At 35.8% G+C, this 15,367-nt stretch overlaps 1 protein-coding gene across 1 annotated transcript in view; it reads left to right on the forward strand.

The window, feature by feature from the left end:
- Positions 1–15,367, forward strand: part of stet (rhomboid serine protease stem cell tumor) — a 306,917-nt gene that overhangs the window by 54,378 nt on the left and 237,172 nt on the right. The window contains exon 4 of the mRNA XM_075306295.1: positions 11,962–11,985. Within this exon, the coding sequence (XP_075162410.1) occupies positions 11,962–11,985 (24 nt within the window). The remainder of the gene's footprint in view (positions 1–11,961; positions 11,986–15,367) is intronic.

The raw sequence follows: 15,367 nt of genomic DNA on the forward strand, positions 1-15,367 counted from the left end.
AAAAGTAACTGTTATATTTGATTGGTGGTGGGTATTTAAAATTCGGCCTGGCCGAACTTACTGCTGTGTATACTTGTTTTTACTAACGTTGTGGTCCACCGCAGGGACCACTATAGATTTTGTAGAAGTCTTATAAAGTTTGCCCAGGTCGAGTCAGATTGAAATACAGTAGAATTCGGTTATAGCGACCGCCAAGGGACCGAAATTATACGTCGTTATAACCGAAAGTCGTTGTATCCAAATAAGTGTACACAATATTTTTTTTATCATGTATATTTGAGATTGGAAATAGTTTAGAATTGTGGTTTGTTTTCTATTTACAGGAATTTCTTTTAATAAATTACTTTCAATAATTTCAACGGAAGTATATAAACTCTCTGATATATTAGAACCCCCAAATCGTAAATACTGTTTTAATGTGTGCACCGCAATCAAGGTTTCTGTCCTAGTTGGAATTTTGATTGGCTCATCTTCGTCATCTGGTTCATTATCGCTGTGAGTTTCATCATTTTCTTTTATGTTCTCCACTATTTCTCTCAATGAAGGCTTTTCTGATGTCACGACGTTGTCATCGACATTTACGAACTCATCCCAGTCAATATATTCGGCTACTTGTTGCATATTTTTATATGTTTCCTGTAGCAACGAAAGCGGAATATCATCTTCGTCTTCGAAATCTGCATCTGGGCACACACTTTGGGCTGGAAGTAGTCCCGCATGTCGGAAAGAGTTAGCTATTGTTGTTGATTTTACACTTTGCCAAGCTGAGGCCACCATGTCAATTGCATCTAACAAAGTAATGGTGCTTTTTGTGTTATTGTCTGCATCGCGAATAATTTTCAGCATAAGTTGTTTGCGATAATTGCTTTTCAAACATCTAATTACCCCTTGGTCCATTGGCTGTAAGACGGACGTTGTATTAGGTGGTAGGAAAACTAATTTTATTGATGACAAATTTTGAACATTTGGTTTGAATATTTCTTCTTTGTCATTTGCACCTCTGTTTGGGATAGTCGAAAACAAATTCTGTGATTCCCCGCAGTATATGTTTCTTTATTTAGTATTTGGCTGACGACAAAGAATGGAATGAAAGAAATAAAAATTAGTACACAGAACTTACATCGTCGTTATAACCGAATTTCCATTCCAAAGCAGACGTGCAAATTGGTCGTTAAAAGCAGATGGTCGCTAAAACCGGTGTCGTTCTAAGCGAATGCTTGCGCATGTACAAACTATTAAGAAGCAAACTTGCTTTGAAAATCCGTAGTTATAAACGGATGGTCGTTATAACCGAGGTCGCTATAAATGAATTCTACTGTATATGAATATGAGAACAAAAACATTTATATGTAGCACCCAACACATTTGACGGATTTGATATGGATGATCGAAAATTTGGATCTACAAAGTGGTGCAGGGTATAATATAGTCGGCCCCGTCCGACTTTACGTGTTACTTGTTTTTATTGACATTGTGCTCCGTTCTAGGACATTAACCAATATAAATTTGATGTTTAGAGATTTTGCAGAAGTCTAAAAATGGTATCCAAATATATTTACCTTTGTATATGGCATAGTTGAAGGATTTGAGATGGTATCGAAAATGTATATCTACAATGTCGTGCAGGGATATAGACTTTCCTTTCCTTATATTATACATCGTCCCCGTGCATTAGCCGGTTTAAATTTTAAGTTTAGAGAAAATTTTGTCCGATTCGGATCAGATTTAATGGGAATATAAACCAGGATATAGAGCATCCAACAAATTTGATTTGATTTGAGATGATATCGAAAATGTAGTACAATATAATCGGCCCCGGCAGACTTTAGACTATCCTTACGGGGTTTCTTTTGTGATGTTTTTAAAAATAACAAGTATATACGGCCGTAAGTTCGGCCAGGCCGAAGCTTATGTACCCTCCACCATGGATTGCGTAGAAACTTCTACTGAAGACAGTCATCCACAATCGAATTACTTGGGTTGTGTTAACACTTGCCGATGACAAGGCATCTTAAAACTTCCTAACACCGTCCTCTAAATTACAAGGTAGTCCATACGTAGTATATATTAAATTAAAAAAGGCAGATTAAATACGTATATAATTAAATTTAAAGTTTCTATAGAAATACAATTTTTACAGCATTTTCTATAGAAGTAAAATTTGGAAAAAAATTTCTATAGAAATAAAAATTTGACAAAAATTTCTATAGAAATAAAATTTTTACAAAATTTTCTATAGAAATAAAATTTTGACAAAATTTTCTATAGAAATAACATTTTGGCAATGTTTTCCATAAAACTAAAATTTTGGTAGATTAAAGGGTGATACGGTCAAAATTTGGTCAAGGGAAAACGCGTGTAAATGGGTGAAATCGTTTATTTAAAAAATCAAATTAAATTTCTTTTTCAAGTTCAATTAGTATAAAATTCAGGAAAAATATTAGTTACGCTTTTCCAAATCCGAATTGCCGGGCCTCACGCTTGACAACTGCCATCAGATTTTGTACAGCCACCTTGTCCACCTTCTTCGCCGCAGAAATCCAGTTTGCCTTGAACTGCTGCTCGTCCTTAGCAGTTTCTTGGTCTTCTTTAGGTTCCGCTTGACAATAGCCCAGTATTTCTCAATTGGGCGGAGATCTGGCGTGTTGGCAGGGTTCTTGTCCTTGGGAACCACCTGCACGTTGTTGGCGGCGTATCACTCCATGGCCTTTTTGCCGTAATGGCAAGATGCCAAATCCGGCCAAAACATTACGGAACAACCGTGTTTCTTCAGGAAAGGCAGCAAACACTCTTTCACGTAAATTTCTTGGTTGACAGTCCCGGAAGCTATGAAAATGCTGCTTTTCAAGCCACAGGTACAGATGGCTTGCCAAACCAGATATTTCTTTGCGAACTTTGACAGTTTTATGTGCTTGAAAATATCTGCTACCTTTCCCCTCCCTTTTGCCGTATAAAACTCCTGTCCCGGAAGCTGCTTGTAGTCGGCTTTGACGTAGGCTTCGTCGTCCATTACCACGCAGTCAAACTTCGTCAGTATCGTCGTGTACAGCCTCCGGGATCGCGCTTTGGCCGTCGTATTTTGTTTATCATCGCGATTTGGAGTCACTACCTTCTTGTAAGTCGATAGTCCGGTTCGTTTTTTGGCTCGATGCACGGTTGTAGACGATACACCGAGCTTATTTGTGGCATCTCGGAGAGAGAGGTTAGGGTTTCGCTTGAAACTACCGGCAACTCTCTTTGTCGTCTCAGCGGCTTCCGGTTTTCGATTTCCCCCCGATCCAGACTTCCTGGCTGTCGACAAACGTTCCCCAAACACTTTAATTACATTTGTAACGGTTGATTTGGCAACTTTTAGCGATTTTGCCAGCTTTGCGTGCGAGTAGCTCGGATTTTCGCGATGCGCGAGCAAAATTTTGATACGCTGCTCTTCTTGCTTGGACGGCATTTTGACAACTGAAGAGTGAATTCCAAAATCAAAATAGGAGCAACATTCTACACATACACACCTTCAAAATGAGGGGTGTTCAGGTTTTTTAAATGCAAAATTGAAAGAAATACGTCAAGTTTATATTGACCAAATTTTGACCGTATCACCCTTTATTTTTGGCTCGAGTGGCAACCATGAATATGAACCGATATGGATCAATTTTTGTGTGATTGGGTTCGGCTATATATAACTGTAGAACGATATGGACCAATTTTGGCATGGATTTTAGCGGCCTTATACTAACACCACGTTGCAAATTTCAACCGGATCGGATGAATTTTGCTCCTCCAAGAGGCTCCGGAGATCAAATCTGGGAAACGGTTTATATGGGGGCTATATATAATTATGGACCGATATGGACCAATTCTTGCGTGTTTGTTAGAGACCACGTTCTAACAACATGTTCCAAATTTCAACCGTATCGGATGAATTTTGCTCCTCCAAGAGGCTCCGGAGGACAAATCTGGGAATCGATTTATATGGGGGCTATATATAATTATGGACCGATATGGACCAATTTTTGCATGGTCATTAGAGAACATATACCCACACCATGTACCAAATTTCAGCCGAATCGGATGAAATTTGGTTCTCTTAGAGGCTCCACAACCCAAATCGGGGGATCGGTTTATACACGCAAAAAAATAATTCTTTCCTCCCAAACGAAATTTTAGACAAACAAAGTTCGTTTCCCATTTGCTTTTCGTTGAAAGGAAGTGTATTTGGAAGAAAAGTATATTTTTTTGTGATAAACGTTTATTCTTTTCCAGGATGTAAAAACAATTTCATAAAGACTAACTCAAAAAAATTTTTTTCTGGCTAATTGCATTTTCCCTCACATCTTTCCCACTTCCACGAAGTTTTTTAGTTCTTAGCACCTTTTTCTGTAACACAAACAATGTAGAAGGAATTATACGATTTTATAAATTTAAAATTTTTTTTTTTACCTTTCGCCTGGACGGAGAATCGAACCGCGGACCATGCAATTTGTAAGCCAACACACTATCCACTGAGCCATGTAGCCGTTATTGTCATCAATAGATAATTACCCATATAACTAAGTTATATTTATATAGCATAGCTTGCGGCGCCCACGAGCCGATTAAACAAAGTTTATTTAACAGAAAAATGCATTTAGTTGGGCACCGTGGAGCAGTGGTTGCTACGTATGACTTGCATGCCAAGGGTCGTGGGTTCGATCCCTGCTTCGACCAAAGATTTTTTTTTTTTACATATATTCCAGATATGATCGGAAGATTCCGAAAAAATTTTCAACATTACATTCTACTATATTAAATTTTTACTATGAACTGTAAAATGTGTCTTATTAAAGACCTAAATTTAGAAAAGAACAGTGTTTGATATAAACGAAATGGACTGTGTTGTTGGTTCAAAAATAACTTTTTTTACTGAAAAAATAAAAATTTTGTAACAAAAGAATTTTTTTGGTGATAAAAGTGTATACTTTTCGAAGCAATTCAAAAAACTCTAACAAAAGAAAAACGTTTTCGGTACACGTTTTCCAAACGTTTTTTTTCTTTGCGTGTATGGGGGCTATATATAATTATGGACCGATGCATGGTTGTTAGAGACCATATACTAACACCATGTACCAAATTTCAGCCGGATCGGATGAAATTTGCTTCTCTTAGAGCGATCGCAAGCCAAATTTGGGGGTCCGTTTATATGGGGGCTATACGAAAAAGTGGACCTTTATGGACCAATTTTTGAATGGTTGTTAGAGACCATATACTAACACCATGTACCAAATTTCAGCCGGATCAGATGAAATTTGCTTCTCTTAGAGCAATCGCAAACCAAATGTGGGGGTCCGTTTATATGGGGGCTATACGTAAAAGTGGACCCATATGGCCCATTTGCAATACCATCCGACCTTCATCAATAACAACTACTTGTGCCAAGTTTCAAGTCGATAGCTTGTTTCGTTCTGAAGTTAGCGTGATTTCAACAGACGGACGGACGGACATGCTCAAATCGACTCAGAATTTCACCACGACCCAGAATATATATACTTTATGGGGTCTTAGAGCAATATTTCGATGTGTTACGAACGGAATGACAAAGTTAATATACCCCTATCCTATGGTGGGGGGTATAAAAATGAATTCGCAATATAAAGCAATGTGTGTAGTATAATATTCTCAAGAAGGAGCATGGAGCGGAACGAAATTTGTTTTCTCCGGAGCAGGAGCGGAATGGACCGCTCCGGATCCCTGATTTAAACGGTTGTATAAATTTTGCAACCTTTAGCTACCGATGTCCACTATATGTTAGATGCCATGACTTTATCGACTTACACTGTACTCCCAGAAAAAAAAAACTAAAGGAGAAAATGTTCATCAAGTTAGTTTAGCCATATTATTTCCATTAAGTAACATTTTTGTGTGAAATAATACAATTTACTTGTTTCAGTAAAAAAAGTAAACTGAAAGCAGTTAGGAATAGTTCATTAACTAGAATAAGGCATGGAATTTTTCTAATACTGTTTTCTTCGCTGGGTATAAGAATTTACTATTGAACAAGAAAATTTTATTCACTGATAACAAAGCATTCGTAAAAATAAACAAAAACCGAACTATAACCAAGTTTCCTCAAATTTAGTAAAATTTCTTATAAAATAATAATTTTATTTATTTTTTTTTTGTATTCGTACTAAGAAGTACTCAATCCTTTCAAAACTTAAGGAAACTTAAAGAAAACAATAGCAGAATAACAACCCCTTCATTCGACTTCATTTTGGAATCTTCAATTATCGCACTGTTAGAAAAATATGTTTTTCATATATTCCGATATAAACAAAATGTGTTTCGGACACATTTTTTAAACACAATATATTTAAGTGCAAACGTGTAACGTTCCTAAACTAACACTAAATGTTTGGGACACACATGTTAATATGTTAGAATATATTATGTTTGGGGCATGAATGTTTCATAAAAATAATATGTGTGAATGTAAACATATATAAATTTACAAATTTCGAGTAAACATATATATGTTGTGATATTTTATTCAGAGAGCGACAGAGAGAGAATATAGAGAAAGAAATAGAGATTGAAACCGGGACGGTTGACGAAAGATATCAACATAACACAGCGAGAGAATGAAAAGAGAGCAATTTCTGTGAAACCGCTTGTATGTTGTTTCGGAAAACTGTTTTATGATTCGGAATAGTGATGACCAATCCTTACTCCAATCTGATCTGAATAGCATGTACAGATGGTGCTCATCAAATATGATGGAACTGAACATAAGGAAATGCAAGCATATCTATTTTTATAGATTAAATTATATCGACACGAATTATAACTTGAATGGCACAACGCTTGAAACTGTTGAATCCTTTAAAGATCTTGGAATACTTTTGGATCGTAGGCTAAATTTTAGATCTCACATTTCTATGACTGTAAATAAGGCCTATGGATCATTTGGATTTGTCAAGCGCTGGAGTAAGGAATTTTCTGACCCATTTGTTACAAGAAACCTATATACTTCACTTGTGCGTCCTATCCTGGAATATGGATCTGTAATTTGGGACCCACAGTACCTAATTCATTGCAATCGTATTGAATCTGTTCAGAAACAATTTTTACTGTTTTGTTTACGTCGGAATAACTGGACACCTCAAACCTTGCCGTCTTACAAAGAAAGACTATCGCTCATCAAATTACCTACACTGGAAAGTAGACGTACCATGCTGAATATCTGTTTTATGGTTGATTTAATTAACGGAAGATTTAAATCTGACTTCCTTATTAACAGCATATCATTCAATGTACCCTTTAGACCTACCCGCAACTTTGAACTGCTCCACATTGAATACTTTCGAACGAAAATGAAATGAAATAAAAATGAAATTAAGTACAAAACGTAAGTTTTAAATGCATTTCACGCCTAAATAAATTTATGTGTATATTATAAAATTATTTAAGTATGTTTATACTCGACTCCACGTTCTTTAGAGTTTTTGAATTCCTTCCAAAATTTCAAACTTTTATACAAAGTTGTTTGTTACAAAACAGTTTTTATACCCTTCACCACTACTGTGGTACAGGGTATAATAAGTTTGTGCATTTGTATGTAACGCCAAGAAATAGTGGTCATAGACCCATCTTTTAGTATACCGATCGGCTTAGAATTAAATTCTGAGTCGATTTAGCGATGTCCGTCTGTCTGTCTGTCTGTCTGTCTGTCTGTCTGTCTGTCTGTCTGTCCGTCCGTCTGTCTGTATATGTAATTTTGTGCACAAAGTACAGCTCGCAATTGAAGTCCGATCGTCCTCAAATTAGGCATAGGGTCATTTCTTGGGGCAGAGACAATCACTATTAGTTTTGGAAAAAATCGGTTCAGATTTAGATATAGCTGCCATATATATTTATCCCCGATTTGGTCATAGTTAGCGTCTTTATCAACCGATTTTCTTGAAATACCGTACATCCAAATATTTTATGAATCTCGAAAATCTTGCAAAATATCAGCCAAATCGGTTCAGATTTAGATATAGCTTTCGTCCGATTTAGACTCATATGACCACAGAGGCCAAAGTTTACTACCGATCTTCGTGATATTTTGCACAGAGGGTAGAATTGACATTCTACCAATGCTTGGTAAATTTGATTGAAATCGGTTCAAATTTAGATATAGCTCCCATATATATCTTTCGTCCGATTTGAACTTATATGGCCACAAAAGCCAGAGTTTTGCCGTGATTTGCTTCAAATTTTGCACAAGGGGTACGTTTGATAGTATTGTTAAGTGTGTCAAATTTTGTTAAAATCGGTTCAGATTTAGATGTAGCTCACATATATATCTTTCGCCCGATTTGGACTTATATGGTCTCAAAAGCCAGAGTTTTGCCCTGACTTACTTCAAATTTTGCACAAGCGGTACTTTTAACGATACTATTGTATGTGCCAAATATGGTCAAAATCGATTCAGATTTAGATATAGCTCCCATATATATCTTTTGTCCGATTTGAAGTTATATGGCCTTAAAATCCAAGGTTGTGCCGTGATTTGCTTCAAATTTCGCACAAGGAGTACGTTTAGTAGTATCGGTAATTGTGCCAAATTTGGTTGAAATCGGTTCAGATTTAGATATGGCTCCCATATATATAATCCGTCCGATTTACACTCATATGACCACGGGGGCCAAAGTTATACTCCCATTTACGTGAAATTTCGCATATATAGCAGAATTATTATTCTAACTATAAATGTCACATTTAGTCAAAATCGGATCAGATTATATATAGCTCCCATATAAACGTACACCAGAGTTGGGGAAATATGTTATGGTAGACTGTTACACATTTTAGACACATTTTCAATGGAAGTTTCCTCCAATTAACTGGATAGCGTTAGCCGATTTAAATTTTAATTCTAGAGATTTTGTAGAAGTAAAAAAATTGTCTTCTTTATATAGCTTCCAGCAAATGTGAAGTAGTTGAGATGGTAACACAAATTTTGGCCTACATAGGGGTGAAGGGTATAATATAGTCGGCCCCGCCCGACTTTAGACTTTACTTACTTGTTTGTCACAAAATTGTTATTTTTACAATAAAAAAATAATATTTATTCAAAAGCTCAGTCCGTTTCGTTTATATCAAGCACTGTTTCTGACTGTAATCTCTAATAACCCACATTTCGAAGTTTAATTATAAAAAATTAATATAATATAAATATAAATGTGTAAATTAAAAAAAAAAAAGTATATACGGCCGTAAGTACGGCCAGGCCGAAGCTTATGTACCCTCCACCATTGATTGCGTAGAAACTTCTACTGAAGCCGATGGCAAAGTATCTTAAAACTTCCTAATACCGTAACATATACCACATAGTCCATACGTGGTATATATTAAACTAGAAAAGGCCGATTAAATACGTATATAATTAAGTTTAAAGTTTCTATAGAAATAAAATTTTGACAAAATAAAATTTTGACAACATTTTCTATAGAAGTAAAATGTGGAAAAAATCGATAGAAATAAAATTTCTATAGAAATAAAATTTTGATAAAATTTTCTATAGAAATAAAATTTTGGCAAAATTTTCTATAGAAATAAAATTTTGACAAAATTTTCTATACAAATAAAATTTTGACAACATTTTCTATAGAAGTAAAATTTTGACAAACTTTTCTATAGAAATAAAATTTGGAAAAAATTTTCTATAGAAATAAAAGTTTGACAAAATTTTCTATAGAAATAAAATTTTGACAAAATTTTCTATAGAAATAAAATTTTGACAAAATTTTCTATAGAAATAAAATTTTGACAAAATTTTCTATAGAAATAACATTTTGACAATGTTTTCTATAAAAATAAAATTTTAGTAGATTATTTTTGACTCGAGTGGCAACCATGATTATGAACCGATATGGAACAATTTTTGTGTGATTGGGGATCGGCTATATATAACTATAGACCGATATGGACCAATTTTGGCATGGTTATTAGCGGCCTTATACTAACACCACGTTGCAAATTTCAACCGGATCGGATGAATTTTGCTCCTCCAAGAGGCTCCGGAGATCAAATATGGGGAACGGTTTATATGAGGGCTATATATAATTATGGACCGATATCGACCAATTCTTGCGTGTTTGTTAGAGACCACATTCTAACACCATGTTCCAAATTTCAGCCGGATCGGATGAATTTTGATCCTCCAAGAGGCTCCGGAGATCAAATCTGGGGATCGATTTATATGGGGGCTATATATAATTATGGATCGATATGGACCAATTCTTGCATGGTTGTTAGAGACCATATACTAACACCACGTACCAAATTTGAACCGGATGGGATGAATTTTGCTCCTCCAAGAGGCTCCGGAGGTCAAATCTGGGGATCGGCTTATATGGGGGCTATATATAGTTATGGGTCGATGTGGACCAATTTTTGCATGGTCATTAGAGAACATATACCAACACCATGTACCAAATTTCAGCCGGATCGGATGAAAATTGCTTCTTTTAGAGGCTCCGCAAGCCAAATCGGGGGATCGGTTTATATGGGGGCTATATATAATTATTGACCGATGTGGACCAATTTTTGCATGGTTGTTAGAGACCACATACTAACACCATGTACCAAATTTCAGCCGGATCGGATGAAATTTGCTTCTTTTAGAGCAATCGCAAGCCAAATTTGGGGGTCCGTTTATATGGAGGCTATACGTAAAAGTGGACCGATATGGCCCATGTGCAATACCATCCAACCTACATCAATAACAACTACTTGTGCCAAGTTTCAAGTCGATAGCTTGTTTCGTTCGGAAGTTAGCGTGATTTCAACAGACGGACGGACGGACGGACGGACGGACGGACATGCTCAGATCGACTCAGAATTTCACCACGACACAGAATATATATACTTTATGGGGTCTTAGAGCAATATTTCGATGTGTTACAAATGGAATGACAAAGTTAATATACCCCCATCCTATGGTGGAGGGTATAAAATGAGTCTTAGTATAAATTGAAAATGTCGTAAGCAGAGTAAATCATAGGCTTTAATCTATTTTCTATTATAAAAAATGGTTGTAAATAAGTAGATAATGTTCGAGAATCTTTGACAATTAATTATAAAACAGCAATTCATTTTGTTTGTTATTGTTGGTTTACTCTTCAATCATTATTATTGTTTTTGATTTCAGCTTAAAACCATGCATTGACTAAACTACAAGTGTAGCTTAACCATCAGAGGAAAAGTATGCTTATCAAATTTATTTGGGCAAAACCCTATAGACTGCAAGATGGTTGGATGGACGCACGTTTCGGAATTACCACATTCCTCATCAGCATCCTCTACTTGCAGCAAAACCATCAACCAATTATCAGAATAAATTCGGGTAATTCACTCAACCCAAAGTGAACTACACTTGAACCTCCCGAAACAAGATTTTGATAGTCGGCTACTAAACAAATTTGCAAGCATATATCTTTTCCTTTGCCAAACTCAAATCATCGATTTGAATGCAGTTGGCTGGGAAAAACACACTTACTATTTGCAATCTAATCCTTGACTCGAAAAATTAACTACAAAATTTGTATAATAAACTGACACACAAACGAACGGACGGACATCTGCAAGGGGTGATTCCGAAGTTTCTGCATATAAATATCACTTTTTTCCTTCAGAAATTAAATGTTAGATACTCGAAGTTTTCTTTTGTCTTTACAAAATGTTTCTTTCGGATTAGAAAATTTTCATCGAAAACTTCCTTTGTTTAAGATTTCTTTTATTTATTTATTTGGTGGTGGGTGTACGAGTATGTACAGTACTAGCTTAACTTTTACAATGAATATACAATATCATGAAATAATATTAGGGCAATCTCTAATAATAATGCTTAATTAATACCAACAAAAATGATTTTTTGCGATTTTGTAAATTTCATAAACTATTAAGGTTAGTCTGTATTAATTTAATATTTTTTCTATTTTACAGAAATGGAAACTATTGTTCGACATGGTAAGTTTGTTTTCGACACGAAAAAACATCGTTTTTCTAAAGTTACGTGAAACCACGGTGAAAAACATGTTAGATTTTTTTTAAACTAAACTTACCAGCAAATAAAAGAGCTGCCAAAGAAGTAGCTTTGATCCCCAACTTGTGATCCGGGAGTAGTGCAAATCAGAATCATCTCCAATGAATTTTACGTGAGCTTGTCATAGGACGGATCCTTTGCATTGGTTGAAACGTTGTACCTTGGAAGTTCATTTGAATGAAGAAATTAAAAACAAACAAGTATATACGGCCGTAAGTTCGGCCAGGCCGAATCTTATGTACCCTCCACCATGGATTGCGTAGAAACTTCTACGAAAGACTGTCATCCACAATCGAATTACTTGGGTTGTGGTATCTTAAAACTTTTTAACATCGTTTTCTAAATTGTGAGTTAGTCCATACGTGGTATATATTATACAAAAAAGTATGTGTAGGTACGTCTACAAATAATTACGAATCGATATGGACTTTTGCATGGTACGTAGAGAGCCAGAATTGAAATATGGGGGTCGCTTATATGGGGGCTTGAACTTGATATGGACCAATTTTTGTGTGATTGGAAATCGATTTATCTGAGGGATATATATAACTATAGACCGATGTGGACCTAGTTAGGCATGGTTGTTAAGACCATATACTAGCACAATGTACCAACTTTCAACTCACTCGGATGAAATTTGCTCCTCCAAGAGGCTCCAAAACCAAATCTCGGGATCGGTTTATATGGGAGCTATATATGATTATGGACTGATATGGACCACTTTTGGCATGGTTGTTAAATATCATATACTACCACCACGTACCAAATTTCAACCAGATCGGATGAATTTTGCTTCTCCAAAGGCACCAGAGGTCAAGTCTGGGGATCGGTTTATATGGGGGCTATATATAATTATGGACTGATATGAACCAATTCATGCATGGTTGTTGGATACCATATACTAACATCACGTACCAAATTTCAACCGAATCGGATGAATTTTGCTCTTCCAAGGGGCTCCGGAGGTCAAATCTGGGGATCGGTTTATATCGGGCCTATATATAATTATTGACCGATTTCGACCAATTTTTGCATGGGTTTTGAGGCCATATTAACACCACGTACTAAATTTCAACTGAATCAGATTAATTTTGGTCTTCCACGAGGCTCCGGAGGTCAAATCTGGTGATCGGTTTATATGGGGGCTATATATAATTATGCACCGATGTGGACCAATTTTTGCATGGTCATTAGAGACCATATACTAACACCATGTATCAAATATTAGTCCGATCGGATGAAATTTGCTTCTCTTAGAGCCTCCGCAAGCCAAATCGGGGGATCGGTTTATATGGGGGCTATATGTAATTATGGACCGATGTAGACCAATTTTTGCATAGTTGTTAGAGACCATATACTAACACCATGTACCAAATTTCAACCGGATCGGCTGAAATTTGCTTCTCTTAGAGGCTCCGCAAGCCAAATCGGGGGATCGGTTTATATGGGGGCTATATGTAATTATGGACCGATATGGACCAATTTTTGCACGGTTGTTAGAGACCATATGATGATATTTGCTTCTCTTAGAGCAATCGCAAGCCAAATTTGGGGGTCCGTTTATATGGGGGCTATACGTAAAAGTGGACCGATATGGCCCATTTACAATACCATCCGACCTACATCAATAACAACTACTTGTGCCAAGTTTCAAGTCGATAGCTTGTTTCGTTCGGAAGTTAGCGTGATTTCAACAGACGGACGGACGGACATGCTCAGATCGACTCAGAATTTCACCACGACCCACAATATATATACTTTATGGGGTCTTAGATCAATATTTCGATGTGTTACAAACGGAATGACAAAGTTAATATACCCCCATCCTATGGTGGAGGGTATAAAAACGCCAATTTCACTTTTCATTCTTATCAACTTGTTTTATTACACTTTTTATATTCTTGTTATTTAATTTTTACATTTTGAAATAAATAATATGACACCAAGGCATAACATTGTAACTACTTTTCGGGATGTTATTAGTATGAATGAAAAAATAAAAAAAGACAAGTTCAAATCTCACCAGCAGTAATTTTGTTATCAAATGATTGTTTTTTATACCCACCACCATAGAATGGTGATGGGCGTATAATAAGTTTGTCATTCCGTTTGTAACACATCAACATATCGAATTCCGACAATATAAAATATATATATTCTTGATCAGGGAGAAATTCTAAGACGATATAACGATGTCCGTCTGTCTGGATGGCTGTTGTAATCACGCTACAGGCTTCAATAATAAAGCTATCTTGTTTAATTTTTGCACAAACTCGTTTTTTGTCTCCAAGCAGGTCAAGTTCGAAGGTGGGCTATATCGGTCCATGTTTTGGTATAGCCCCCATATAAACCAACCCCCCCCCCCGATTTGGGGTCTTGGGCTTCTAGAAACCGTATTTTCTACTCGATTTGCCTGAAATTGGAAACCTAGAGGTATTTTAGAACCATAAAGAAGTGTGCCGAAAATGGTGTCTATCGGCCCATGTTTTTATATATTTAAAATAGATTACTAATTTCAGAATAAAGTGTTTAGGGTTCAGTCCCCAAACACCAAAACGTTTTTTGGTGGTGGATTACTTCCTGTCAATAATGCTGGTGACATTTCTGAATATTTCAAAGCTTTCCTAGATGGTTTCACTGTAATGTGAAAAAGTCCTTTTTGAAAGAGCTAAACACAGAATCGGGCTGCACTCAATGATAAGAGAAAAGTTCACCACATGTGACGGCCGAGTGTGAAATTATGGCGCAATTGAGACCAATGTGGACTAAATTCCAAGAAGGGCGAGTGGGGTTAGAGAGATGGACATGTGGGATTTTGATCCCCGAACACATGACAAAGATTCTTTAGGTTAGGTTTAAGTGGCAACCCGTTTTTAAGGCTGACTTAGACTATTCAGTCCATTGTGATACCAGATTAACTAAAATACCTATTACGTATAAGCACTTCTTGTTTTTAAAGTTCTACCCACCCGATTATTTTCTTCTTTTGACCCAACCTGATTGTTTGAAAAACATAAGAAAATTGCTTAAGTTAATATTTTCTAGGCCCGCCAGAAATCGGAGCTGTATGCCCCTAAGATTGGCTTTTTTCTTTCTTTCTTTCTTTATTGATCCATATCAGTACAAAAAGTATGAACTTATAAATAGTACTGTATACAAAAGTTAGTTAAAAATAAAATGTGTCACAATAATGAAAATATTAAAAGTAACAATAGTTGAAATAATAAGAATTTTTAACAAAAATATTAATAATAATAATAAACATATAAAATTAAAATTAAATATTAATCTATTAAATCTTAATCT

This window comes from Haematobia irritans, chromosome 4, assembly GCF_050003625.1.
Source record: "Haematobia irritans isolate KBUSLIRL chromosome 4, ASM5000362v1, whole genome shotgun sequence".
Classification (NCBI taxonomy): domain Eukaryota; kingdom Metazoa; phylum Arthropoda; class Insecta; order Diptera; family Muscidae; genus Haematobia; species Haematobia irritans.